This window comes from Ixodes scapularis, unplaced genomic scaffold (assembly GCF_016920785.2).
Source record: "Ixodes scapularis isolate PalLabHiFi unplaced genomic scaffold, ASM1692078v2 PGA_scaffold11__112_contigs__length_91849675, whole genome shotgun sequence".
Taxonomy (NCBI): domain Eukaryota; kingdom Metazoa; phylum Arthropoda; class Arachnida; order Ixodida; family Ixodidae; genus Ixodes; species Ixodes scapularis.
The window spans coordinates 56,382,637-56,409,871 of record NW_024609837.1 but is presented as its reverse complement, the minus strand read 5'-3'; the positions used below and the strand labels follow the sequence as shown (position 1 = coordinate 56,409,871).

At 44.0% G+C, this 27,235-nt stretch overlaps 1 protein-coding gene across 2 annotated transcripts in view; it reads right to left on the bottom strand.

The window, feature by feature from the left end:
- Nucleotides 1-5,824: 5,824 nt before the first annotated feature.
- LOC8039795 (AT-rich interactive domain-containing protein 3C) overlaps nucleotides 5,825-27,235 on the bottom strand; it is a 288,199-nt gene continuing 266,788 nt past the window's right edge. For both annotated transcript variants that reach the window (XM_042288922.1, XM_042288923.1), the window contains 3 exons: nucleotides 22,456-22,685; nucleotides 14,263-14,490; nucleotides 5,825-8,849 (listed from right to left, as the gene is read on the bottom strand). In XM_042288922.1, coding sequence (XP_042144856.1) covers nucleotides 8,740-8,849; nucleotides 14,263-14,490; nucleotides 22,456-22,685 — 568 coding nt within the window. In that variant the 3' untranslated portion in view covers nucleotides 5,825-8,739. The remainder of the gene's footprint in view (nucleotides 8,850-14,262; nucleotides 14,491-22,455; nucleotides 22,686-27,235) is intronic.

Here is a 27,235-nt window from a genome sequence, read left to right as displayed (position 1 = left end):
GGGCACTGCTCTGAGCTTCGCATCAAGATCTCCTTAGTGATGTGCATGAAGCAATGGTAGCACAGGTAGTCCGTCGCACTCACTTTGGTGGAACAGTCAGGCGGAAGAATTTGCTTCAACGAGTTTAGGTCCAACTCGCCAACACTTCGAAAATTCCGCTGCTTTGGTATAGTCTTTTTGTGTTTGCAAAAGTAATCTGCACAAAACACTCGTTCGGAGCTCCAGGACGTCTTCATAATGTATACATAAATAATAGAAATTAAACCCCAACTGATGGCATATAATTGCCAAGTGAAAGAACTACTGGGTGCACAAGTGACAAGTCCGAGGCTGAGGAGCTCACTCACTGCAAACGTACATTTGAAAAGAGAGGTCACAACTGAGGCTGTCGGCAAAGCTTGATCCACGTCAAAGGAAGAAAGAGGGAAAGTCTCCAGACAAAAAATTGTGGTCAGCGGCCTTCGAAAAAGACTTTCCGGAATCGCACTGTCGTCCCTCCACGCGCTGATATGAAAGCACCCGAGCTTCTACCACGTGGTTCATGACACAGCCTGAGCCATGTCGGCGACCGGTTCGCGAGGGGTTGGCGGTGGGGTTACGTTGATGGTCACTCGGATTAGCCCTTGCTCTACTGAGCTACCGCCTGCAGTGCCTTATCGCCGGCTGGTGTCAACAACGAGAACACACACACCCTGTCTACACCAAAACTACAAGCGTTCACCGCACACGCGTCGCCGCCGCTTTTAAGCTTTTGTGAAATTGCTTTCTTTTGCCGCGGAGAACCGCCTTATCTTAACTACGCGCCTGAAATCCTTCCAGGCGGGCGTACACAATATCAAGCGTTTCGAGAAATGCCCGTGGAGTAGAACTATGGGAAAATTCGGAGCCCGCGATGTCGATATCGTCGCCGTTGTGTTAGTACGCCGTCGCGTACTGCAGTCCCCCGTTGGGGGAGGGGGGGGGGGGGGCGGTCTTACTACGATAACATGGCGACAGCGTTTACACTCTATGTATTTACGCGAGGCTCGAGTATTTGGGGATAATGCTGCCGGTTGGTGTGCCCCTTTGTGCCTGATATTATCGCCCGTGACGCCAGCGAGTGAGATGGCGACAGGCATGACTGCTCAGTAAACAGGCGTCGGCGGCCATGTTTTGCTGGTTGAAGCGAACCCCCTTGTCCTTGACAGCGAGCGGGGAAATGCGAACAAAAAAGATTGTATCGGCCGTTTTGCCAGAACTAGCGACGAGTGTCGTCGCGGTTTCCGGCAACTATTTTGCCATAATCGTGAGCTTAGCGAGGAAATGATTTTTGCTAGCCACAGAACACTACCACGCAGAAAGGGAATGCTTGAACATGTTTTTGTTCTGGATATATATCAGGAATATATATGAGAGAGAGAGAGAGAGAGAGATGAAGGTAGAGCGGAAGAGGGAATAGCATATAGTGTCGCAGGAGATTAAAGTAAACAAAGTTCCTAGTGGCCGATGGCTGCATGATCTTTTCTCGGATCACTAGTCCGTAATATGATACCTCTTGTACACAGTAGTTTCTCCTTAATTTAAGTGTGTGAACGATTTCTTTAGTTATCATTGGCCTCATCTGAATAAAAATATATAAAAGATGTGTGTTGGTTTCATGAAACTGGAACTCAGAGTCAGTTCTTGTATAAAACACTGCTAAGTGTAGGCTTTGAAAAAGGACCCTACTTTGGGGAGTTGTATCTTCTTTCTCAATAAAATGATGCAACATGTTTTTAATGGAAATGAATGCCCAAATAGAGTATAACAGGTTACCTAAATTTAAAAAAATCGAGGGTGGTGTTTTTTTTTTTATTCGCATCGGAATTTTTCTTTGTTTGATTTTTTTTCCATGTTTGACTAAATATATCCTAACTATTGTATCACACAGATACCTTAGTTATTTTTTAAATATTAGCTATATATTAGTAGAATAATATCTGCAAATTATATCATAATGATTAAATTATTTCATGAGATACAGACCTCCAAAGTTTGCCTATTGTCGTTCGAGCAGGCAGGTTTGTCAATTTTTAGAAAAATAAATAAATTTTAAATAAATATGATTACTTTATATTACAAGCAAGCTATACCCATAGTTTGCGCCTAAAACGTATTAGAGTTCTCCTTATGTTATCGCTTTAGTTATTCACTCTCAAACGGGCCCCCTCCATCAGTGCGCGTTAATGCAACTGTCCACCACCTCATGCCTTACGATTTTTCCTGTCCCCAAGTATTTTTTCTAGTCAAAACTAAGTTTGGATTCGTTCATACCAGACACTAGACAATAACATATAAAAACATCAGTTGATTTGAAAATGTCGACTAGCCATCCTTTGGTCGATCTTATCTGAAATCACCCGGTAATTTGTGTAAATAGCGTGTTTTTCACCCCAAATATTCGCCAAATACACGGGACTTGCTAACAGTGCAGGATATCTTCGGTAGATCTTATATTCGCTGACCATGGCATCTTCGCTCTCTTGATAAGAAAATTTCGTGAAATCTTGCCAGCTTTAGAAACTCGGCAGAAAACCTTTCCTGCATGTTGTTTACAACTTTTTCTTTCTACGATTAAGCTAGCCTTTGGAGGTCCTTTCCGCTGCCCTCGTCGTCATCCTCCATTCGTACTTAATTTATTCGTGCTTCCTGTACCAGTTCTTCCGCCTACCAGATACTCGTAAAACCTACCATAAGCGCAGGTACGAATCTACATACTTCATTTCGCAAAACTGAATGGCTAACATCCATGGCCACCGCGTGGCGTTACATAAAGCAAAAGATCGTCGGATGGTATCGCTACGCTTCACAGAAACGACACTTGGCTATATTGTGGCTTAAAATCATGGTTGCCAGTTATCTGAAGCTTTATCTCAAATCACAGGAAACGCTTTTCCGTCCTCCACAAATGTTTAAACAGAGTTACGGGCTTGAGTTGAGCTAGTCGGTGCTATGTCGTGAACTGTTTAAACAGTTCACGACATAGCAAAGCAATATTACATGAGCTTCATAACACCGAATGTAATGCTGAGGAAGTAGCCCTTTTGAATCATGATGATCGGCAGTTGCGTCTGCTTTGCACAAGCACCGAAATGGCGGTGCACACAACAATGTCGGAGAACGGAGTGCCGATACTCTAAGCGCAGCTCATTTAGCGGCTCTAGTGGGAATCATAGGCGTGACTGCATGCGTTGTATTTTGTTTCTTATTATATGGTCTGTTAGGCTGAACCATGCTGAAATACATTCCTTGTGATTCAATCCCCGAGCATGCGTGCGAGGAATTGCGAATTATACCAGACTGTTATTTGAAAATTGACCTGAGCTCCGGAAAAACCATGCAAGAGTTCCACACAGTGAAATATAATTCCATGTCCCAGACACAACAGATTCCTCGGTAGGAAGCTTGTAGAATGAAAGGGCGTCTTTAAAAAGGAGTGGGAAAAATAGTAACAGTTACGAGTAATTTTACTTCCAAAAGTAATAAGATTACTCTTGTGATTACTTACTCATAAATGTATTCAAACGACTACAAAATGACTCGAAAAATGAATAGGTTACATGGAGCTTGATTACTTGCAATGACTTTCGTAGAAGTCTGTATGTAGCCCTTACCAAAAATGCAGGGGTGAGAGCGTATTTAAAGCAGTTGGAGAACAGGGGAATGAGGAGCTCTCATTTTACCCTCTTTTGTGTGTCCCAGTCTCCCAGACGTGGTTTTTGTACCCCGAGAAATGTAGCGCGTCACTCAAAATTCGTCCGAAGGCGGCATTCCTCGTTCCCGCCTGTGGCCTCGACGTCACTGCGTGAAACTACTGAGCGCTGATTGGCTCACTGGTGCCGCAGCCTTCACCGTCGGCCAAGTTCCGCTGAGAAGGACGTATAGTTTAGTTGCGCACAGCTTGCAGTTTCCCATGTACACAGACAAGAAATCCAAATGGAACTTGCCCAAGGGCGCTTTGCCACAATAAGACAAGTGGTGCGGGGAAGCGTGTTCGTAGGCAGTGCGCGGATAAACAAATGCACTGAAGTACAAAACACCGCTTTCACGAGATATACACATATATATTAAATTAGTTTTGTTACAATTTAGCAATGGTAATTTAATACGTAAAGAAAAAACAACTGCATCTTCACGTGGTGAATGATGTTGATTGGGGCGAAGCTCTGGTGGTGCTTGTCTGCGTAGACGCTGAGCCGCAGCATTCCGAGCCTTTCGTTCGTTTTCATCCATGTCAAGCTGCGGTCAAATGCTCAAATGCGTATATAACCATGTTCCATACCACACATTCTCTTTCTGACATGGATGAAAACGAACGAAAGGCACGGCATGCTGCGGCTCACAGTCTACGCAGACAAGTACCACCAGAGCTTCGCCCCAATCAACATCATTCACCACGCGGAGATGCTGTTTTTTTGTTGTTTTTTGCCCTACACGAGCACGAGAGCACGTGCTCACGTGCTCGTGAGCACGAGCACCCACGCCGGACATCGGACAGACATACGGACATGGCTAGCCCCTAAGGAGCTTCGCCCCTAAAAAAACCTTTAGATTTGATCTTTGCATCTGCCGAATCCTCTTTGCTAGGAAACTTGTGGTCGACAGCGCATCACTAGTCGATGGGCCTCTAGATTTTGAGGACACTAAGCGGCGCTTCTAAAACGTAATCTCCCACATAAAAAAAAAAAAAAAAAGAAAAAAAAAGAAAAATATATATATATATATATATATATATATTTTTCTTTTTTTTTCTTTTTTTTTTATATATATATATATATATATATATATATATATATATATATATATATATATATATTATATACATTACTTAGCTATAGTTCCTTGACTAACCGCAGAATGTGGCACCTTCATGACCAAGCCACAGTTCCCTGCATCACCGTCTCTAAACGTGGGTCAGGTGTGCAGGAAAACGGTTCTAACAAAAATTGCCAGCGATCTTTATCTTTGAAGTTCCACAATGCATGAAATGCAGTATTTAGGGAGCGATCCTTTTAGTTTGTTTAGGAGACACCGCATCGCTTGGCGTGAAGTAAATGAACCAGTTCTATATCCTCTCTAAAAGTAAAGTGTTTCTGGCCATGGTGGGCTTTACACCGAAGCTTCAAATGCATAGGCAAGTATAAACAAACTAAAAGGATCGCTCCTCAAATACTGCGTTTCATGCATTGTGGAACTTCAAAGATAAGGGTCTTGTGCACTTCAAAGATAAGCGTCGCTGCCAATTTTTGTTTGAACCTTTTTTCTGCCACACCCGACCCACGTTTAGAGACGGTGAAGCAGGGAACTGTGGCTTGGTCATGAAGGTGCCACATTCTGCAGTTAGTCCATAAAATGTCAGTCCAATAAAATGGCTATTAAGATGAGAATTGGCCAGGTTCCCACTAATTGTCTTTTATTACGTTAGATAAAAATTACAATCGCTAAATTACCCAAGCATCAAAGATAATGCTGGAAATGTCGGTCTACGCGCCGCACAAAGCCGACGTCTGCAGCAGTAACTGTTCGAAAGCGAAGCCTAAAACAAATTGTATCTTGCGCGCGCGTTCGTCAACATCTTATCTTGGCTATTTACTTCGAATCATTCATACGGGGAAGGCGACCGCGTGCGGCGCGTGGATCTACACTCCCAACGTTCTTGTTTATGCCTGGGTAATTTAGCAATAAGTAAACAGCCACACTGCAGTTTGGGCGACAAACACTAAACCCATTGTTGCCGACATACCTGAAATCCCCTGGACTCAACCTTCATTCAAAGGCTTCAAAGAACAAGAACACAATACGGGCATTTTTTCTCAAAAAGCTTCCGTTTTTATTTGTACAAGCTAAATAACACTATATAAGAGCAGACAGATATCATGAACAAACACAATGGGGCAACTTCCCTTCAATTCTGAAACAAAAACGGGAAGGGAATATAATATATGGTATGAAAGAAAGGGGTTCTGAGATGAAACTGATAATAAAAAAAACATTAAAAACTCATCACAAACACGTGTTTTTTGAAGGAGATGCGGGAGTTCTAATGCCCCATAGATCTGATTCTAGAGTAGTACACTTCACTGAGAGCTACTTGTGGCCTTCCCTCTTTTCTGAGTGTGCAGGGTACTCTCCTACAAAGAACGCGAGGTTGCTTCCGCACACAAAACTTTGTAAGGAGAAACAACGCAAATGACATCCTTCAGCCAAATGACAGAAGCCGAAGAGAACCATTCTGGAAGACACGGTGAAAACCAAAATAATAATAATAATTATAATAATTATAAACGATTTGATTTCCAGTCTTGTAAAGATCTGTACGTGCAGCTAATTCTGTAGAATAGTTGTTAAAAAAAAAGAAGATTCCACAGTGACTAGCAGAATTGTGGAATTCTAGAACCAGCTTCTGTGCCTAAAACCTACCCCAGCCTTCACAACTATAAGGTCCATTTTACGGCAGCTAGGGAGAGTCTCCGATTCTGGACAGGACCGCTAGGATGTGTGAAGGGACACGAAAAATTGCACCAGATGAACGGAAACATTTGATGTGGCTCAAAAAAGGCAGCATAGAATACATAAATATGGTGGGTCGCAGTCATTTTTTTTAAACATTAGCTCTCTCCCCTCTGCTTCCTAAAAAAACAAACGCACGCAGAGTAAGCGAGGCACGGCCCTCGGCGCCACCCTTGACCTGAAATTATGTACACAAACTGGGAGAGATGAGGGCTACTATAGATATGTCGTCTTCTCTGAACATGCACACACACCAAACCTTTGGACGGATCGATCCTCGAGGTGCAAACCACCGCCCCCCGGTTTATTACTGATTGTGCAATGGTGTAAACCAGAGTGAAATGACGGGAGAAAAATGACTCACACTTAAATAGGAGAAAACAAACAATTAGAAAACAAATATTATTACACACGCACGCCACTGCGTTTTGCATTACAAGGAGAAATGCACTCGAGAGCAAGCACCGCTGACAAAACCGTGCACATGTGCAGATGTACACAGGCACGCGCACACTCGTATATATCGCGTAAAAAGTCAACACATTCAAAATGTTGCACGTTGCAAATAGCCTCCCCTGGGGCAACGAGGCGACGCATTCTCTTAACTTCGCTCATGTAGACAAACAGTAAAATTTGGTCTCTAGATGCCCACAACACAAGTCTGTTTCTTTCCGCCTTGGAGTTCTGAAACACCTAGAAGATATTAAGGTGAGTACAAACAGCCGAGTGTTGCAAGACAAGAATTCCCTGAGATTCCTATTGGAAGTGCCCAAGCAGCAAAGTGCTGCCTGGTATAGTATGTTTGCTTTTGTGATGCTTTGGAAATCTTCACCACGGGCACTTTTTTTTTGTTATTTTTTTTTATCAAGTGTATGTTTATTTGTTTTGTCCATGCTGCAACAAACCTATCGTTCACTCCAACACAAAGTTATTGTCCACTCTGCCACAAAGCGTTTTGTCCCCTCCGCCACATAACTATCTTTAGTACAAAGCTAAAGACGACGCTGTGTCTCGTCAGTTCTTATTCTTTGTCCATCATCTTCTGTACTGTTTTTACATTATGCTATTTGAGTGGTCAAAATTTCGAGAGGAGTGTGTACCTCCGCTACTTTGTGTGGCCCGGTGTTATCACATTTCCTCTTTTGTTGGAGCATCCACCGTGACAACCCTAAAATTAGGGGGTCGAGGCCCCAACACGAGTTTGCCGAATTCAAGAAAAGGTCCCATGACGGTGAAAAAAGAAAAGAAAACCAATCAGCTTCTATTGCGTTGCAGACGATTCTGACAACAAACGAATCTCGGCAGAGAGGAGAAGACAGAACGTCCTCGGGTTTGCACAAACACCGATTGCACTGCGTGCGTCCACAGAAAAGAATGTAAACAATGAGCTCCAAAAAGGCACGTTTTGAGAAACAAACGCACACACACCCAGGCACACATGTGTGATGATGTTAAAGAGATCGGGATGGTTGTCATGCAACAGCCCTTTCATGCTCGTCAGACGAGGAACACTGCGTTTCGAAGAGGCCCGACTTTGCAGGTGGGGACGCTGGACAGGCAAGGCCTGTCCAGTCCGGCGTCCAATTGGAAAGAAAGCGAGGAGAAAATTGCAAAGAAGGCTACTTTCTTAAATATAAAAGCACATTTATAAAATGAGTGAGATGAGACGGATTTGGTTTTAAAAAGGGTTACGACAAGAAATAAAAGGGGTCCATAAAAAGAAGAAACGCAAGGAAAGGCAACGCTGAACACAAGTGCAGTGACGTCGAAAACCAGCAAAAAGGGCTCCTCTCCAAAGGAAATGAGCAAAGCTCGATTACGACGCGGCTGAAATGCGGGAGGGTAAAAGACGAAAACTATCTTTTAGGGCGTTCGGCAAAAGACGGAAATGCGTAGAGAAAGCGGACGTCAATGGGACACGGCATCGTGCAGAATAATAGGTCAAGAAAAAAGAGGAAACAGACAGAGAGTAAAAAAAGAGACGGTGAAATTTCTAGTAGTTTCGAGATCAGTATTGCCATTGTAACAAGCAAGGAGAGGAGGCAAAAAAAAAAAAGAAGAAAAGGCTCCCTCCTTACCTTATTTTCTCACAAACACACACTTTCATTTTTGGTTGGATGTTTTGTCACTGTTTTCTCGTCTATTCAGTCCCACAGGGGGCGAGCGTGCTGCCCGGGCTCGCGCAGTAATTTTCATCGTCTTTTCTTTTCCCTAGGAGAGGCGGCTTCGGTGTGCTTGGGCAAATAGGACTCCTTGATACATGATGCCGTTGATCTCCATCGTCACCACCATCGAACTGTCCACTTGACTTCGTCCGTCCCCTGCACAAAACAAGAGATGTGGGCATCAACACCAACAGACCGACAAACTATTTCAGAGGTTGCACAGAACGAAGACTCGTTTACTAGAGGGTCACAAAACAGAACCGTGTGTTTTGCCTCTAAATGGTGGCCTGATTCTTCTGTGCATGATTTTACTACGAATCGGGATGACCCCAGAACAGAGATTCACAGAGGCTTCAAAGAATATGCAGCTGAGCAATGAAATGGCCTAGATGCTTGCATCCCAAATCCTTCTACACTTGACACACTTGTGGTAGAGAACTGCCATGCGAAAGATTATGAAACTCCATCATGCTTAGACTGCATCCAAGCAGAGGAACGACTTTCACAATGTGCCCCGGTGGAAAGTATGAGCTGAAACAGCCGATTCGGCTTTTCTCCTACGTCTGCGGTCTCCACAACGTCTACCATATCTCAATGTCTAAAAAAGTCTAAAGTATTGGACCTTGACTTTGGAATTCATTCCTACATGGGACCACACATGAATATTGTGAAACTTCCCAGTACAGTCGACTCTCATTAAATCAAAATCTCTTAATTCAAACTTGCGGATAATTCAAACTAACATGCAGGTCCCATCCTACGCGTCTCTATGAGAGGAAACTCCTGATAATTCAAACTTCGCTTTATTCAAACAAATTTTCGGCTGCCCTAGAGTTTGAATTAACAAGGTTCGACTGTACTGTCAGCGTCTAACACAGACATCTAATCAAATAGCACTTGATTTGAGGCAATAATCTACAGTTCGAAAAATTCGCACCAGCCTGCCGAAACGATCCGGGTGTGTAGTGGGTCCTGAGCTATTACATAGGTGGCATTAAAGTTAAAAAAATGTAGCTCCAACCAACTCGAAAGGAAACCCTACATTTCGAAATCAGCTCGGTTTCTTCTTCAAGGGCAACTGGAAGCACATGGAGCAGAAGCAGCTCCTAAGCTCTTCATCTTCAAAAAAAGAAAAAAATTGTAAAAATTGAAAAATCATTTTTTTAGTTATGCAGAGGATCATTTCTTCAGCTTTCTCGTCAGGTAACAGAGGCCAAGTGCATACACAGAGGGCATTTAAAATGGGAACCCAGTGGAACTGATCCTCCTGGTCTACGAGGTCACAATTGTGAATGACTCTCATGTTTTGGTCTACACGCATAATAACGTGCTTAGTATGTCATCATTCTCAAGGGGCCAAGGTGTGAGGACGACAATTGAGCTTAACAAAGGCTGTGCCGATAAAGGCGTTGCTGCACCTGGTATAGGGAAAGGCCGCCGCTCAGAAAATGAAACCACCGTTGTATACATCACGGACAGATAAATGGGAAGGGAATGCATCCTGCAAATGCTCCAGGCATCTGACGTGAAACATTTATTCAATCGCTTGCAAGCTGCCATAATGGAAGTATGTTTCTCAATGTTCTTTTCCCATTTGGTTTGCAGAAATCGGCTTACAAAAACCAACACCTGCAAAAGCCAGGGGTGTTTGCCATAAGCACATCTTTATATTTCTAAACTAGCTGGAGGATCAACAACGAGAACATTGGTTTGTTGGGTTAAATTTGGATTTGTCTGTGAGGGGCTCCATTATCATTAGAATATGTAGGATACAAGAAAAAAAAAATTGTAGGCAGGCTCATTGAAGGTGTGAGGAGTGTGCGATAGCATAACTCTGACAGATTTCCCCAGAGGCGATAGCTCCAAAAATTGGGTAAGTCTATTCCTTCCAAAAAATAATAGGGGTGCTATCGTTCGCAACAATGATAATATTGTTCATAATTCATATTCACAATCATGATAATATTGCTCATACAGTAAAACCTCGTTATAACAAAGTTGAAGGAGCGGTCGTAATTATTTCGTTATAACCATTAGTTTGTTATAGCCAATGTCCATTTCTTCCCACTATTAGCAAGCAAGGGGAATTATAATTGCTTTGTTATATCCATTAGTTTGTTATATCCCGTTTTGTTATAACGAGGTTTTACTGTAATTCATATTCACAATGGTGATAATATTGTTCATAATGAATATTCACAATGATGATAATATTTTTCATAATTAATATTTGCAATGATGATAATATTGCTCATAATTCATTCATATTCACAATGATGATAATATTTGAATCAGATGCTTTCAAATCAAGTTAAGATCAAAGAGCAACAACTAATGATCAACATATGCAATAGAAACCTGAGTGGTTTATTTCAAGATGAGTGCTGCCTGGGGGTTAAGTGGCTGAACAGGAACAGTCAAATAGGGATCAAAATGTGTGCAGTTGGCATTAGGAAGAGGCATGTCAAGTAAAACTTGTGAAAGATGCATTTTGTGTCTTTGAACCAAATATACTTCTGGCTTATAAATGCAAGCAGCTCAGTATCAGTAAGCATGAGGCCAGTTGAGGGAGATATAAGGCTTAAAAATGCAAATTATCTTATACATGTCAAACTGTATGTTTAGAGAGAAGACCCTCACACCATGCCTAAGTCCATTCACTTAGTAGCTATCCATTGTTATAAACACTGCTAGCCTTGCATACAAAAGAGTTTGGAAAAGCAAGTGACAAAAAACAAGCCCTAGAGATGAAAGCGGCATTTGTCTTTTGATAAAGCAAGTGCCTTCTGCCTTCTGGACTTCGATAGTTTCTGGGACTAGATTTGGGACTGACATTTCTTCATGGATGACGAAAGTGACTACTGTTTTCTGGACTGCAAGGGCCACTAGACTGGATTTGGGACTGCCATGTGTTTGAGGATGAAGAAAGTGGCTAATGTTTTCTGGAGTGCAAGGGCCACTGAACTAGATTTGGGACTGACATTTCTTTATGAATAAAGAATGTGACGACAGTCTTCTGGACTGCAAGGGCCACTGGACTGGATTTGGGACTGATATTTGTTTGTGGATGGGGAATGTGACTACTGTTTTCTGGATTGCAACACTCGACTGGATTTGGGACTGACATTTGTTTGTGGATGGAGAAAGTGGCCACTGTTTCCTGGGTGGCAGGGGCTACTAGGATTAGATTTGGGACTAACATTTGCGTATGCACAGAGAAACAAACTACCGTTTTCTGGACCACAAGGGCCACTGGACTGGATTTGGGACTGACATTTGTTTGTGGATGGAGAAAGTGAATACTGTTTTCCGGACTTCGAGGGCTATGAACTGGATCTTGGGTTGACCTTTATTTGTGGATCTAAAAAAGGGCTACTGTTGTCTTGACTGCAAGGGCCACTGGACTGTATTTCGGGCTAAGATTTAATTGTGGATGTAGAAAGTGACTGCTGTCTTCTGGACTGCAAGGGCCACTGACCTAGATTTGGGACTGAAATTTGTTTGGGACTCGAAAAAGTGACTATTATATCCTGAGCTGCAAATGCCACGAACTGGATTTGGGACCGACATTTGTTTGTGTAGATGGATAAAGTCACTACTGTCTTCTAGTCTGCAACGGCCATTGAACTAGATTGTGGACCGACATTTGTTTGTGGATCAACAGTGCGACTGTTTTCTGGACTGCAAGGGCCGCAGGATTGGATTTGGGACAAACATTTGTTCGTGGATGGAGAAAGTGCCTACTGTTTCTTGGCTGGAAGGGCCACTGAACTACATTTGGGACTGACATTTGTTTGTGGATGGAGAAAGTGACTACCGTAAAATCCCGAGAGATGCCCCACCCCCGAAGGATAGCCCGCCTCTATTTTTGGCTCGATTTGCTATACTATTCTAAACACCGAAAGACAGCCCACTTTTAGTAATAGTAGTGCTTGGATGAATGACGGCCTCGGCGTAATACGGCTAGTTCGCTATGGCGGAATATAAGCAAACGTTGCGGACTCGGAAGTACAGTCGTCTTTGCTTCATTGCCACCATAACAAGCTTGAAAGTGACATGACCTAAAAATAGCAATTTTTTAAAACTTTTCTTGATAGTACAATTAAAGTTAGCCCACTCCATATTTTCAGCTGATTTGCTCTTGATGCTAGGTGGGCCATCTCGGAATTTTACGGTACTGTCTTCTGGACTGCAAGGGCCACTGAACTAGATTTGGGACTGATTTTGTTTGGGGATAGAGAAACTGACTATACTCCATTTCACGATAACTTGGCGAACTATTGAAGCTGTGGCCTTCGCGACCCAATAAGGGCGCCAGAGCAAGGCACGTGATAACACTCCATGGTCGACGCCACCGGGGCCTCATTACTGCTACAGCAGCAGAGCCCTCCATGACAAAAAGTAGTTCTAGGCTTCATTTCCTTTTAACAGCAATTGAACTTGCACGATTTCATCTATAACGAGAAAATATAAAGAATAAATAATCACAAATTTAGGAGTTTCAATTATATTTAAACAAAAAAAAAAAGCGACGCCACATCCATATCCGCTCAATCTTTTTCGCCTTGTAGCACCGTGGCCAATGGCGATCACAGCTATGTAATCGGCCATTTCCGCTCAAAACATCGCGCTGTGCCCGGCATTAGCACCCGTCACCGATTCGCAGCTAGATTGAGCTTATGGTTTTCTCATGAACTGTTCCCGAAGTGCTCGCTATTCTAGCGGACAGATATGTTGCTGGGGTGGACGTTCATCTGAAGTTGGTTGGTTTCGGACCAGACGGCTCTTGGTAAGCAGACGACAGCCGAATCCTCTGAGCCTCGCACCTCGCATTTGGCGTGGTGACACAAACGCTCCCATGATGTCAGGTGATGCCTTGCTCCGACGCTCTTATTGGGTCGCAGGGCCCTAGCCTCCACAGTTCGCCAAGCTATCGTGAAACGGAGTATACTGTTTTCTAAACTAGATTGGATTTAGGACTGACATTTGTTTGTAGATGGGGAAAGTGACGACTGTGTTCTGGATTGCAAGGGCGACTGGACTGGATTTGGGACTAACACTTGTTTGTTGATGGAGAAAGTGGCTACTGTCTTCTGGACTGCAAGGGCCACTGAACTAGATCTGGGGCTGACATCTGTTTGTGGATCTAGAAAGTGACTATATCTTGGACTGCAAGGGCCACGGACTGGATATGTTTGTGGATAGACAAAGTGACCACAGTTTCTTAGACAGCAAGGGCTACTGGAAATAGATTTGGGACTGATATTTGTTTGTGGATGAAGAAAGTGGCTATCCTCTTCTGGACTGCAAGGGCCTCTCGACTGAATTTAGGGCCGACATCTGTGCGTGTAAAGAAAGTGACTAAAGTCTTCTTGACTATAAGGGTTCCTGGGAGTGAATTTGGGACTGATGTTTGTTTCTAGATGAAGAAGGGGACCGCTCTTTTCTATAGTATAAGGGCCACTGAACTGAATTTGGGACTGACATTTGTTTATGAATGAAGTAAGTGACAACTATTTTCCCGACTGCAAGGAACAGTGGGACTGGAATGCTCAGTGACACGACTCACCTCTGCTAGTGAGCTTAATGTGTGTGGTGGGCATCTGTGCCGTGTGGGAGAGGATTCGCTCCTCTTCGGAGGAGAGAAATCGCTTTGAGGGGGGTCCATTCAAGAGGGGCTCGTCCAAGAGCCTCCTTGGATCCAGGGGCTTGTGATCCCCTCGAGGAACTTCCAAATTGAGGGCCTCTTGCTGCTGGGGCACGTACAAGGACAGCGATAGACTGTTGTCCTCCTCTCCTGCGAGGGAAATGACAAGAGATGGAGTTCTGGAGGTCTACATCCCAAAAAAGTGAATCTGGAAAACGACAAGCGGCGACCTCGGGACATCCATCATTCACTGCCCTATGCTGATGTCCAGAACTAGTGGGCGCCATTGCTTTCTGCATCAAGGCGTCTAGCTGCATGGCAAGGACATATTAACGTTCGCTGTCCTGTGTGACTCCTTTTGGCTCTTGCAAAAACATCTCTGATGCCACATGATGCTTTCAAACGACAGAGTATGGAGTCAGTATTGCATGAGGGTGTAAGCCAGATGTCCTAGTGATGTGCAGGACAGTAATACTAAAACTCTGAACTTTAGCTCACATAGAACAATAACTATATTTTTGTGCTTACTTCCCAAGTGCTGGTTTCTTAACGTGCATGACGTGCAACGTGCACTTCCAAAAATGTCACGCCTAGTCTGCCACAAGTTTAGAATAGCAAGACAAGAACTTCCAATAAAGCTCTCCACATGCCATGATCGGTGGTTCCCTCCTTTCCACTTACCTCCTCTCTGGTGTTTGCTTTTGTTAAACTGGAAAGAGTGGAAGGCTTTATGAGAGGAGTTTGTCCTGCTATTCTAAACCTGCAACAAACTATAGATGGCATGCTAACAGCCAAATGGCCTTGTTCGTTTCTGCCCTGGTTTAAATCATTTTCAGAATGATATTTATGTCCACGGTCACTACACGTGATGATGCTGAATTCCCGGGGCATGTACCTGGCCCTATGATGCATGTGAATGTGCCGTTTGTCCGCAATCAACTCTGCATCCTCACCATGCAACTGCATTTTGGTTGAGCTCTGCCCTTTACTCAGGACATCTGCTACTAGCAAGGTAAAATTCCATTTTATGTCAGAATATGCATGTAAACCTTGTTCATGCTCATATACTATAAGTTCCACTTATGCCCTAAAAATAGCATAGGATGTGGGCAGGTCTTCTGTACAAAATGGTACCCTTATGAAGCCATGTACAACAGAGATAATGTTAATGCTGGCATGGGTTAGACTTTAACCCCCCCCCCCCCCCAAATCACAACATCAACATAAAATTTAATGCCAAAAACATAAATGCCCACACAAACAAAAATTCATATTTAACAAAAAATAGATGCTCCATAATGCTTAAACAAGGAGTAATGTGCAGCCCAGCTGGTGCACATAATGGCTGCCCAGTCCTACTTTTGAGTTTTACAGGGGTGACTGTTTTGTGGAGTAAATTTCTATTTTTCTTAAAGATTCAAACTGCCAGATATAGCATCCTACTCACAATGTAAACAAAGTCACCAAGATCCATCTTTTATTTATTTATAAAAGAAAACCTGCAGCGTTGAAACTTCAACATTATAGCAGGTACAGCCCATGGATTAATACGCTCATACGCTCAATAAGGAACTAAAAAACAGAACCCTCGAATATACAGCTTTGGCTGTCAAGAAAGAGAATCCATAACCAATAAGAATAAATAACGAGACCATTTCCTGAGGTAAATGATCCCACGTCGTCATTAATAAAAAAAAAAAGACTCGGTTAACAGGTTTTACTGAGCGATTTTGTGTGGAAAAAATGCAGAAAATTTCCCTTATCTTTCTGGAATGATCCACACGATTTGAAATACAGTTAAGTAATTCTACGTATTTGCTTTGATCAATACCTGTCAAATCAGTAAAAATTGCGAGCAGGAAGCTCAATCAAAAATCTTAACAATAAAGTTTCCCAACCAAGTACATTTCTAATCTCTGTAACGCTATTGTTACTACTATAATTTCCTGTTACACATCTTGTTGCATGGTTTTGAAGTTTCTCTAACTTATCTTCAAGGTACTTTTGGTGCGGATCCCACAAAACACATGCACACTCCAGTGTTGGTCTAACCAAGCAGCAGTAGGCTGCCTCCCTTAATTTCTGTGAAGCACCACATAAATTTCAAATAAGAAAATTTCGAATAAGAAAATTTCGAACTAGAAAATTTAAAGTTAACTGTTTCAGTGACGTGAACACTAAAAAAAGTGTACTTGACAAGGTAATCCCCAAATATTTAACATCAGTGTTATTACTTAATTTATGATGATCAATAAAATAACATGATGGGACAGGTTTACGTTTCCTCCCAAGAATGAATTACACACACTTATCCACATTCAAGCCTAACTCCCAAATCTTGCACCAATCTGATTCCTATCCAGATCCAACTGTAAGAAAGCCGAATCGCTAATGCTGTCAACCCTGCTATACAAAACACAATCGTCTGGAAACAGCTTTATGGACAAGTTGATGGTCGATGATATATCAATAATAAACACAAGAAATAAAAGAGGTCCCAGCACTGACTTCTGTGGCACGCCAGAAGTCACAACAACAAAGTCTGAGCTTGTACCATTTACGACGACACACTGTTTTCTCTCAGAGAGGTAATTTTCTATCCAACGGTAAACGTTTCCATCAAGGCTAAGGGAGCTCAGTTTCTGTAGCAGCAAAGGTTCAGGCACTCTATCGAAAGCCTTGCTCAAATCAAGAAAGATGGCGTGCGTTTCTTTTCCCCCTAAGCCATTGAAATCGAGTCATGATAAAGTTCAACGAACTGTGCGGCGCATGAGAGGCCCTTTTCAAAACCATGTTGGGTAGAAGAGAAATAACTATTTGTGTTGAAATGCGTACAACACTGCTATAAATCATATGCTCTAAAATCTCGCAACATATGCAGCTCAGTGAGATGGGGCAATAATTCTCCATTTTGTGTTTTGACCCCTGCAAATGGATTGGCGTAATGCATGGGACCTTCCACTGACCTGGGAGCACACTTTGTTGTAGAGATTTACGAAAAATCATCTCTAAGTAGCGAGACACAACAAATGAGCACAATTTTAAAACTCTGGGCGACAAACCATCAGGAGCTACAGCCTTTTTAATATCTAGCTCATCTACACTGATGACAACAGGGGCCATTTGATTCAGAATTTTTTCATTCAGATGGGAATAAAAATGAGTTCTGATATTAGAGGCAAAATAGAGTAGAAGTATGTATTAAAACAGCTTGACTTTTTGTAACTTTCTTCAATTACTTCCCTAAGACATAATATATTTGAGATTCCCATATTCCCCTTTCGTGTCTTTTTAAGGTATTTCCAGAATTCTTTGCTACTGAGTTGCATGCCATCAGACAGTTTATCAAAATACTCGCATTTTGCAGTGGTAATAGTTTCCTTGTAGGTTACATTGTTTCTCAAGCTATGCAGCTGCCGATATGCATAAGTGTAGTTTACAATTTTGATAACCACGTCTGCATTTTTTTATCACCTTTCTTACAGCAGCTGTCATCCAAGGCTTATTATTCATGGCTTTTGCACCTATTAGTTTAACGGGAATGTATTTGTCTAATAATTTCATGAAATGATTTTTGAATGGTGTGCCTAGCAAAGTCGAGTCTAATAATTTCAAGAAACTATTTTTGAATGGTGTGCCTAGCAAAGTCGAGTAAACAAAAGTCATGTCCTTAACAGAGTGGGCGATCTTATACGACAGATGCAGCTGCTGCGGACTCGGTTTCGCTTTTGTGCCGAAAGCAGTACTGTATTAACCGTGGGTGAGACAGTCCTGTTCGAGAACAAGAAAACAATGCTGACACATTTTGTGAGGTCATTAAAACATGAGGTATTTTTTTTATTTAAAGGCACAGTAACCGGCAAAAGTTTTATAGTCACTGATTTGCCTTAAAATTAATTAAACACATTAATAAACATAACTGAACTAGTAACCAAAATGACAAGTTACAGTAATTGTCATCAAAAAGTTATTGCATTTTTAAGTATGATCTGAGATGCCCTACTTTTAACATTGAAAGCATGAAGTCAAATGTAATATGAGGGCTCTGGCAGCACAACTTGTTCCCAACAGGATACAAGTTTGATAATGTGAAATGAATGCTGAAAAAGCGAACACACACAAAGAGAAAAAAAAAAAATATATATATATATTTTACAATGCCTGCTTCATTTACAAGTTATACATGTTGTTGCACCACTAGATAGTGCGGGAAAATCTGAATTTTAGTTTTGCCGTTTTTTCAAATACTATATTGAATTTAGAAATAGCGACTGTAAAATGTGCTGAGGTAAAATATCTAAAAAAAAATTCTGCTGGAGTACCTTTCAATTTAAAATCTCCGATTTAATAGTTTATGAACTCTTCTCGTTTACCTTTTCCCCTTTCAATAAAAAAGATTTAAAAAAAATAAATCAAGGGTCTACCAACGGAGAATCCAATTCTTAAATGCTAATCCCAACGTGTAAAATAAAAATCGCGAAATTAACCGCCACTTTCCAATTAATGCTTTCAATATCATCCGACAAACACGCAAACCCAAAAGCATTAAAAAAAAACGGGCCAGGAGAGCGTTTTGCAGCTTGATTAGACGCTAAGTTCACGAGAGCAGGATCATTCAATCGATCAGTCAATCGTAGAAATAACCAGAGATAAGCTGCGTTCCCAATTAACCGTCCTCCGGTCCGCTCAAAACGACGACACGGCTGACCCCATCCGTGCCACCGCAGTAATCTAATATATCGTGACCAGCTTCTTTGCGGGGCCTCGGGACAGGTATGTGCAAATAGCCTAATTCAATAAACAAGCCACAACCCGATTAACTCGCGAACCCTGCGTATTCATTTCTTTCGCTCATCCACCCTTGCCTGGAGCGCAGGCGGCCCAGCCCCTTCTCGTTGCTGCTTTTAGTCCTGCCTCGCGTTTTATTTTTGCCGTTTCTCCGGACGAACCCGCAACTTGTAATAACAGCGGGTCGATTCGATTAACATTCCGATCCAATCGGGAGGCAAAAAGTAGAAGAAAAAAAGAATCGGTATAAATAATCGGGAGCCGGAGAAGAGGACAGAGACCACAGTCCAAGATGGCCCGCTTCACCGCGTTCCATCAGACAAGTTACGGCCGTATCGGACAGACGGCGCCACAATCCCAGCGCGAGTACCCGCGCGCGCTCGCGCGGGGGCCAATCATCAATCAGCGAGAGGGACGCACACTCTCGGAACCAGACCTCACCCACCTCCGGTCGTCTGCTACCGCGAAAGGAAAACCAAAAAAAAAAAATAACCGGGCGCTCAAACCGAAACCACACGCAGCAATGATGACAGAGTTCATTTCCATTTAAATGGAGTCATGTTGTTGGCTCTCTACGGCATCTTGTTTTGTGTCCTCCGTTCATCTATTCTCCCTCGGTTGTAATTACGGGCGGATCGAGCGCGCGCGGTGTGCTTACGCTTTTCGCGATCGTCGAAGTCACGAGTTGGAGGTGCCTCGCTTTTGTCCGGATTATTTCGGCGTGTGCGTGCGAGCGGTGCTGCCGCTGCCCTTTCCTAGCGCGTGCGTTTGCGCTAAGACAAATGTTTGGCCAGCTCTCGCCACCGTCCTTTCGCGGTTCCCCCCCTTAGCCCCCTGTTCTTCCGTTCGGGGCGTCCATGATAAATTCGCAGCCGCCTGGCTACCGCGCCAATCTCCGGTTACCTTACCTACACCAAAAAATCCGCCGCGAAAAAAAAAAAAAAAAAATCAAATGGGAAACGCGCTATTTAGCGCTCTTGCTCAACAAGCTCTGCTGTCTCTCTTCTGTGCCCTTTATTGCTTTTGTGTCGCTTTTTTCTTATTTTTTTTTCTGACACTCCGGAAGCATCTTTTAGCTTAAAAAAAAAAAAAAAAAGAAGCGTTCTTCCCGCAGACGGTTCCCCCGAATGCGAGACACGCAATTAGGGCGATAGTTGCGCCAAATGTTGACAAATTACCTTCCACTCCCCAACTAAACGTCACGCAGCGATTCGACACGCGGCCACGATCTTGGTGTAGTTGCATCTTCTGGAACTTGTTATATTAGGGAGTTTTTCTAGATCGTTCCGACACGCCCGATACATTCGGGGGTTTTAAAGGGAAGCTACGGAGCTTCTCGAAAAAAATGAGTTAGAAGTGAATTCTAGTGTATTTTTACCTCGTGAACCCGAATACCAAAACCATTTGTCGCGCAAGTGTTTTTAAACGCGAGAAAAACGCGAAAGACTGTCGCTGTCCGTGACGTCATCGACGGATCTTTTGGCTTGCCAAGGCTAGGGAGGCGGGGCTTCAGGCCTTTTTTTAGATTGCTTTTATTGCTCTCCGGCGCGTCGCATTGAAATATAATTGTGATATCTACTATTCTAAAGGCCAAATGAATGCAATTCAAGCGTTTTTTCTCAAATGTAGAAGTGCCCCATCTTCCCTTTAAGGAACCGTTTTCGCACATCCGATAGAGTACGAAGGGCCCTCCGGTACGAACTGCGCATATGCGAGTGCCTTCGGCGGGTGCGCATGCGCAGTTCGTATCGGAGGGCCCATGGCACCGTATCCAGCGGGCAAAAACGGTTCCCGAAAACTCCCTAATAGGGAATTTTAGGGAACCGTTTTTGCACATCCGATACGGTACGATAAGCCGTCCGGTACGAACTGCGCATATGAGTCTTCTCTGTGCTTGCGCATGCGCAGTTCGTTCCGGGGAGCTCAACGTACCGTATCGGGTGTGCAAGATACGTTTCCCTAAAACTCCCTAATGATGCCCAATAACGATACGATGCATGTGCAAAGGCGCCGGCGGAGTAACGGGTATCGTTATCGGAGTTTCCGGAACGATTCACCAAAGCTCCCTACTGATGCTATTAGCTTCGCTGTTACTAGACAGTGTATAATGACGGTCCGAATTTTGTAGAGTAATATATATATATATTTATTTATTTTGAGCCCAATGTTTTGTCTTTTAAATACTTGTTCACAATAAAAGTGACTTTTTTCTGTCGCTAATATATGGGCGGTTTCATTTGGATTCAGGCAACGAGGTGCAGTCGTATTTTTACTTTCCTTCAAATTTTTATATTACGTAGCGCATGTTCCAAGGAGCACAATTCTTTTTTATTTTAATGTTCTAGGATGTTTAGATTCTGAGAAACAAAATCTCAAAGAAGCGAGCGGGAAAGAACGACGAGGTTTTAACGACTGTCGTGTGTGCCGTTTTTTAATCAGTCTCAATCTCAAAGTATTTGAAACAGGGCGTCTATATTTTTTATTGTGATACAGTATATATACAAGTAGGTAAAGCGCCATTAAACTACTATTTATTATTCGTCACTCCAATCTCTGTAAAAATCCCCAAACATGCCTCCGCGAACAGCTGTTTCATCTCATATTGATCGCGATCATACAACCTTTTTACTGAACCCAGTCCTAGCCTAGCCTTGGTGGGGAGGGCCTCTCCCACTTACTGAATAGCAACAAAATTCTATCGCCTATTTTATTGTTAAAATGTCAACCACGTTTTAACCACACCACAAAGACGAAATGTTCTTTTTTTTTCTTTTTTTCTTTTTTAAGGGCATAAAACGCTATTTAAAGGGAATAAACCGAATGTCGTTACGCTACTCTGAATTTAGAAGCAGCGCCGCTCCGCTCGCGAAAGTACAGCGGCAAGCTGCGTGTGCGCGAGGCCTGTCGAAACGAACTTCCCTTCTCCTTCAGCATAATCGACTCCAGCCGGGAGCGGGGACAGGGAAACTACAACGGCCAGGTTGTAACGCGTTGACGACACCAAATGGCGGAGCTCATAACCGCGCCAGGCTCCAAACAGCTTTTTGCCCACGCTGGGCCAGTTAACGGCACGTCTCCCGTGATGCATCGCGCTCGCCGATGGCTGATATTCGAGCCCTCGCTTGAATCGGTCCTTAGGAACGAAAAACATAGCCGTCCGTTTAAAATACAAGCGTGAGGTATTTATTAGCAAATAGAGTTGACCATGTTTAACTTATTTGTGAACGTGAGAGATATATTTTAAGTTTCGACTCAGTGCCCCTTTCAATCGGGCGGCGGCTTGCGCCACCTATCGAGTGTTCTAAATAATAAAGGTCAGTCCCTTACCGGAAGACGGCGCCCCCTGGTGCGGCGTGGACGAGTGTCCGTTGGCCTGCCGGCACACCAGGCTGATGGGCGACGAGTGCTGGCTGCGGGCCGTCGACATCATCTCGGCGTAGTGGCTATAGCTAGAGCGCCGGCCCTCGCGCCGGTTCCCGTCGATGGCTGCCTGCAGCTCGTCCGGCTGGCTCAATTTCTCCTTCTCGCACTCGTACGGGTACAGGTACTTCATGTACCTGCACAGCAGGGAACCGTCTCAGTTGCGGTATCATGTTGGAGAAAGAAATCACTCATGTATTCGCACAGGGGGGACCGTTTCAATTGTTGCATGATGTTGGGGAAAGAAAACACTCATGTATGTCCCTACACAGAAGGGGCCGTCTAAGTTGCGGCATCATTTTAGGGAGAGAAATCACTTGTGCACATACAAACAAAGAGGGGGGGGGGGGCAGCGTCTTAGTTGCGGCATTAAAGGGGCGGTGCAATGATTTTAACACTGAACGAATGTGCAGCTTGTATTTTTTATATTGTTTACTTCGGCATAAGTAAGAGAAACAGTGCCACCATACCCCAAAATACCTCTATTTCACTGCGTAATCGTAAAATAAAAAAAGCTTTTTTTCCCAACCTGCGGCCACATGGTGGCCGCAAATTGAACCTGTGGTGTGACGTCATTCGGAGTGGTTTTTGTAAGTGATAGTGTTAGGCAATTGTAAGCTTGATTTATGGTTAAGTTTAAAAAAATCTTGTTGTTTAGGCATGCAGAAACGCTTCAAAACCCTAATATTTCCGCTAAAAGGATATGAATTATTTGTGGCGCCATCTACCGCAAGTCAACCAAACCTGCCGTCGCCGTCATCCGTCGACGCCCGAGGCGCCTACGGCGGCTACACGAGCAACCCGGACGTTTTGTCTTTCCCTCGCTCGACGGAGTGCGTTGGTCGTGGTCCGTAGTATCGTGGTATCGTTATTGTTCCTGGTGTCTCGACCTCGACTTCTACTTCGACTGCCCGCCGCGTCGCAAGCATCTTGCGCTCAACGTCGCTCAGGCCGCCCGCCCATGCCGCAATGTTGGTCGGGAATCGGCGGGAGAGCGGGAGTATAGCGGGAGAGCGGCGAGCCTGGCGAGCGCTGGTGAAACGGAAGCCAGAAGAACCCAAACGGAAACCAACGCCACTCCGAATGACGTCACAGGCGAAGCTGGTGCCGCTTCAATGTTGAGTTGAGGGGTGCCAGAGATACCAATTTCTTTTATTTTTTTTTTAATGAAAACTAGGGCAAGCAGGAAAGAATAGTTTTCGGTCCTTCGTTTTATATGTGGCCGGGATCAATTCCCGCAATTAATTAGCCAAAGTCCGCCAATTGTTGCACCACCCCTTTAAGTCGGGTAAATATAGGCCACGAGGGACCTTCTCTGTTGCTGCATCCTATTGAAGAAAAAAAGCAGTAACTCGAAATAAACTTCATTTTATCATAAAGGCTTGTGACACTTGTGACTGCTTACGGCCGAGCGTTTCACGACTTTTTGTGATCCCTTGAAAGCAGACCTTCCACTGTAAAACGAGCCGGAGAAATCAGCACCTGTACATAGAAAGCTCAAACTTTAACCAAGTGTGCACTGAGCAGGTCAATTTTACTGCGTGAAATTTCAAGGCGCACTGCTCCTCCTGCAAAAAAAAAAAAAAATTATAACAAAAGCTTACCAACGTCAAGGTTTTTCGCGTTCGCAGACGACCAAGCAAGCGCTATTTCAGTTGTGGCGCCATCTCCCGATGAGCGCAGCGAGGAGACGACGCACTCTGTTGTTTGTTCGATGCGCCTATCGGGAGATGGCGCCACAATTTAATAGCGTGGCTAACTCGGTCGTTTGCAAACGCGAAAAAACCTTGACTTTGGCAAGTTTTTGTTATAGTTTCTTGCAGGAAGAGAACCACGCCTTGAAATTTTACACGGTAAAAGTGACCAGCTCAGGGCACATGCGGTGGAAGTTTGAGTTTCCTATGTGGAGGCGCCGATTTTTCCGGCTTGTTATACAGAGGAAGGTCCGCTAGTGCCATTCTGTACTTCGTCAGCAGCGTTTGTCCGAGACTCATGATTTCACTGATTGAATGCAAATCCCTACGAACGCTGACGCAACAGTAGTGTTCATAATGTGACCCGCGTTGCTCCCTGTAGGTAGGTGACGTAGAAATTTTAGCTTTTCGGGCTTGCAAGCAGAAGTTGTAGTCAGTAATCCGTTTGGCCAGTTGAGAGGGAGGGTGAAGCCCCCCAAACTGCCGGTGTCTATAAAGGCCCGTTCACACACTTGCGACTCTTTCGAGCCGAGTGTCTTGAAATCTCTTAGGACGAGAGAACACACTGGCACGCTGGCGCCATCTATGCGGTGACTCTGAAACTGCATTTCACTAGAGCGAAGATTTTGCGGTATTCGCGAGGTCAAATGTATGTATCACTTATAAGGAGTATTCGTTTATAACATTGACAAAAGTTTTTTTTTAGCCAAAAAAAGAAAGAACAATGCGCGAAAGAAATAGGAGATATACGGGACCGCAAAGTGTTCCACTGCTGCCCGATAAATGGCGCTAGTGTGTTCTCTCGTCTGGTGTCTAGAGGGAATGCAGGCAAAGACGGGTCTGGAAAGCTATAGATTAAACAAAACAGTTATTGCCAAAGAAAGCATTTATGACAATTATAGGGGAAGCTCATTGTTGTTTGAGGCGAGGACGAGTGCTCTGCGAACCAGAACATACAGAGCGAAATACCTGGAAATGGATACAGTGTGCACTGCTTGACGAGAGGAGGACGAGACGGCTGAGCACTTAATACTCTACTGTAAAGGGCTTCACCGTATGCCTACCGAAGACAACATAGATCTAATAAAGCCATTGGGGTTTAGAGACATCGAAGGAAGAGTGGATTTCAAGACAGTAGAGATTACCAAGCAAAGGTTAAGTGAATGGTGGCAGAAAGCGAGAGAAAACTAGGTATTTTCTTATTAACTGATGGCAAATGGGTTTTATAGCCTCACTTTCTTTGCGGAGTGAATATAGACGCTTTACAGCAGCTGTGCATGGGCGCCGCCATAACTGACCTTCAGTTTTTGTTCCCTCTTATTCCGTTCGCTTCACTTCATCATTACCCCAGCAGGACAGGTTATTGCCATTTTAGATGCTACTGTGTTCTTCTGCCCAGCATAGGCCCCTGTGAAGACCCGTCAAAGCCCGCTTCAGTGGCTCGGCATCTCGGTAAGACAAGAGAAGGGCGGCTATGGCGGCTCAATCTGGCGCGTGTGTAAAGCGTCTATAGTCTTCACACTTAAACATGCTAAGCTTAAATGGTAAAACAAAATGGCTAGGTGGCGTAAGCTACCGCCCGATCCAAAGGAGTCAGCCGGATTCATCCATTCATCCATCCGTCTTAAGAGATTCTAAGACAGTCGGTTTTAAGAAGTGGCAAGTGTGTGAACGGGCCTTAAGACCGAGCTCTTGAGATCTTGTACGACGAGAGAACACTAGACAGCCTGTATTGCGGAGAGAGTTGAACTGCTCGATCGGGACCACGTGTTTTATGCGCCTCGTCTGCAATACGAGCTGGGAAGAGATGCCAACAGCGTTGATCGTCTGCAAACGTCTCGGCCTTTTTGCCTGCTTTCCTCGTCGCCGCGCGAAAACGCATCGCACGCGCGACCATTGCAAACGCTCCCCATGGTTAGAGACAGTCTAGGGTCTCTAGAAAACACACTGGCATGCTGGCGCCACCCATGAGGTGACCTTAGAACAGTATTTTACTAGAGCGAAGGCATGAGAACTTAAAATCGAAAGAATAAAACACAAAAAAAAAAAAAAAAAAAAAACACGCTTTCTTTTAAGGGAGCATTGGCTTTTTTAACGTTGCAAATTGAAATTGTGGTTTAATACATTGTAAAAGGTATGTTTAAACCCAGGAGAAAAAAACGTTATGCGCGAAGAAAATAGGAAATATGCTCATGTTCCACGGCCACCTGATGGGCGGCGCCAGTCTCTTCTCTCGTCGTAAGACTTCAACAGGTTTTAAGGCACACAAGCAGTCGCACGTGTGCGAGCCAGCCTCAGCAGTTTTACTCTCTGTGCATACCAGTCGTTTACAAGCGAGATAAAGTAATATAATACGACATCTCGACCACGAGGGCGCCTACACAGACGCCATCTCAAACTGGCGACATTCCACAAGAAGACAACAGCTGCTATTACGCCATCTAGCCGTTTCTATAAAGCCGCTGGACTACCATTATGAACGCCAGGGCCATCCGGCCCGTCAACGCAAAGCCAAATCAACGCCGATGGTGTACGAACGCCACCTAGTCTCTTTACAGTCTGTCTCACTAGAGAGAGGGAGGGGGGAAAAAGAAACACAGAAAAGAGCAAAAGCTCCAATAATCGCTGCGGCGAATGAGAGCCGTCGTAGCAGAACCATTTTACGCGTGTAATTTATACCGTCGCGAGCCACTGAACTCGATCCAGCGAACAAAGCTGTAGGCGCGCGACAGCCAACAGAAGACAAAGACAAAGCCACAGGCCAGAAAAGTACACACAGAGACAGCAGACGCTCTCGGAAATCATTGCAGCAGGCGGCAGCGGCCAAAACAGCCCGGGCGATATCACGCCATCCGTAACATCTCGCTTTAGGCCTTTTTGTCTTCTTGTTGTGTTCGTTTGCGCGACGTATGTCATTTCGACATTTTTCTTTTCTGCCGCGGTGTGTTGCCGTCCGCGTCTCGCGCTCTTCATATCTGACGGGTTCGTCTTCG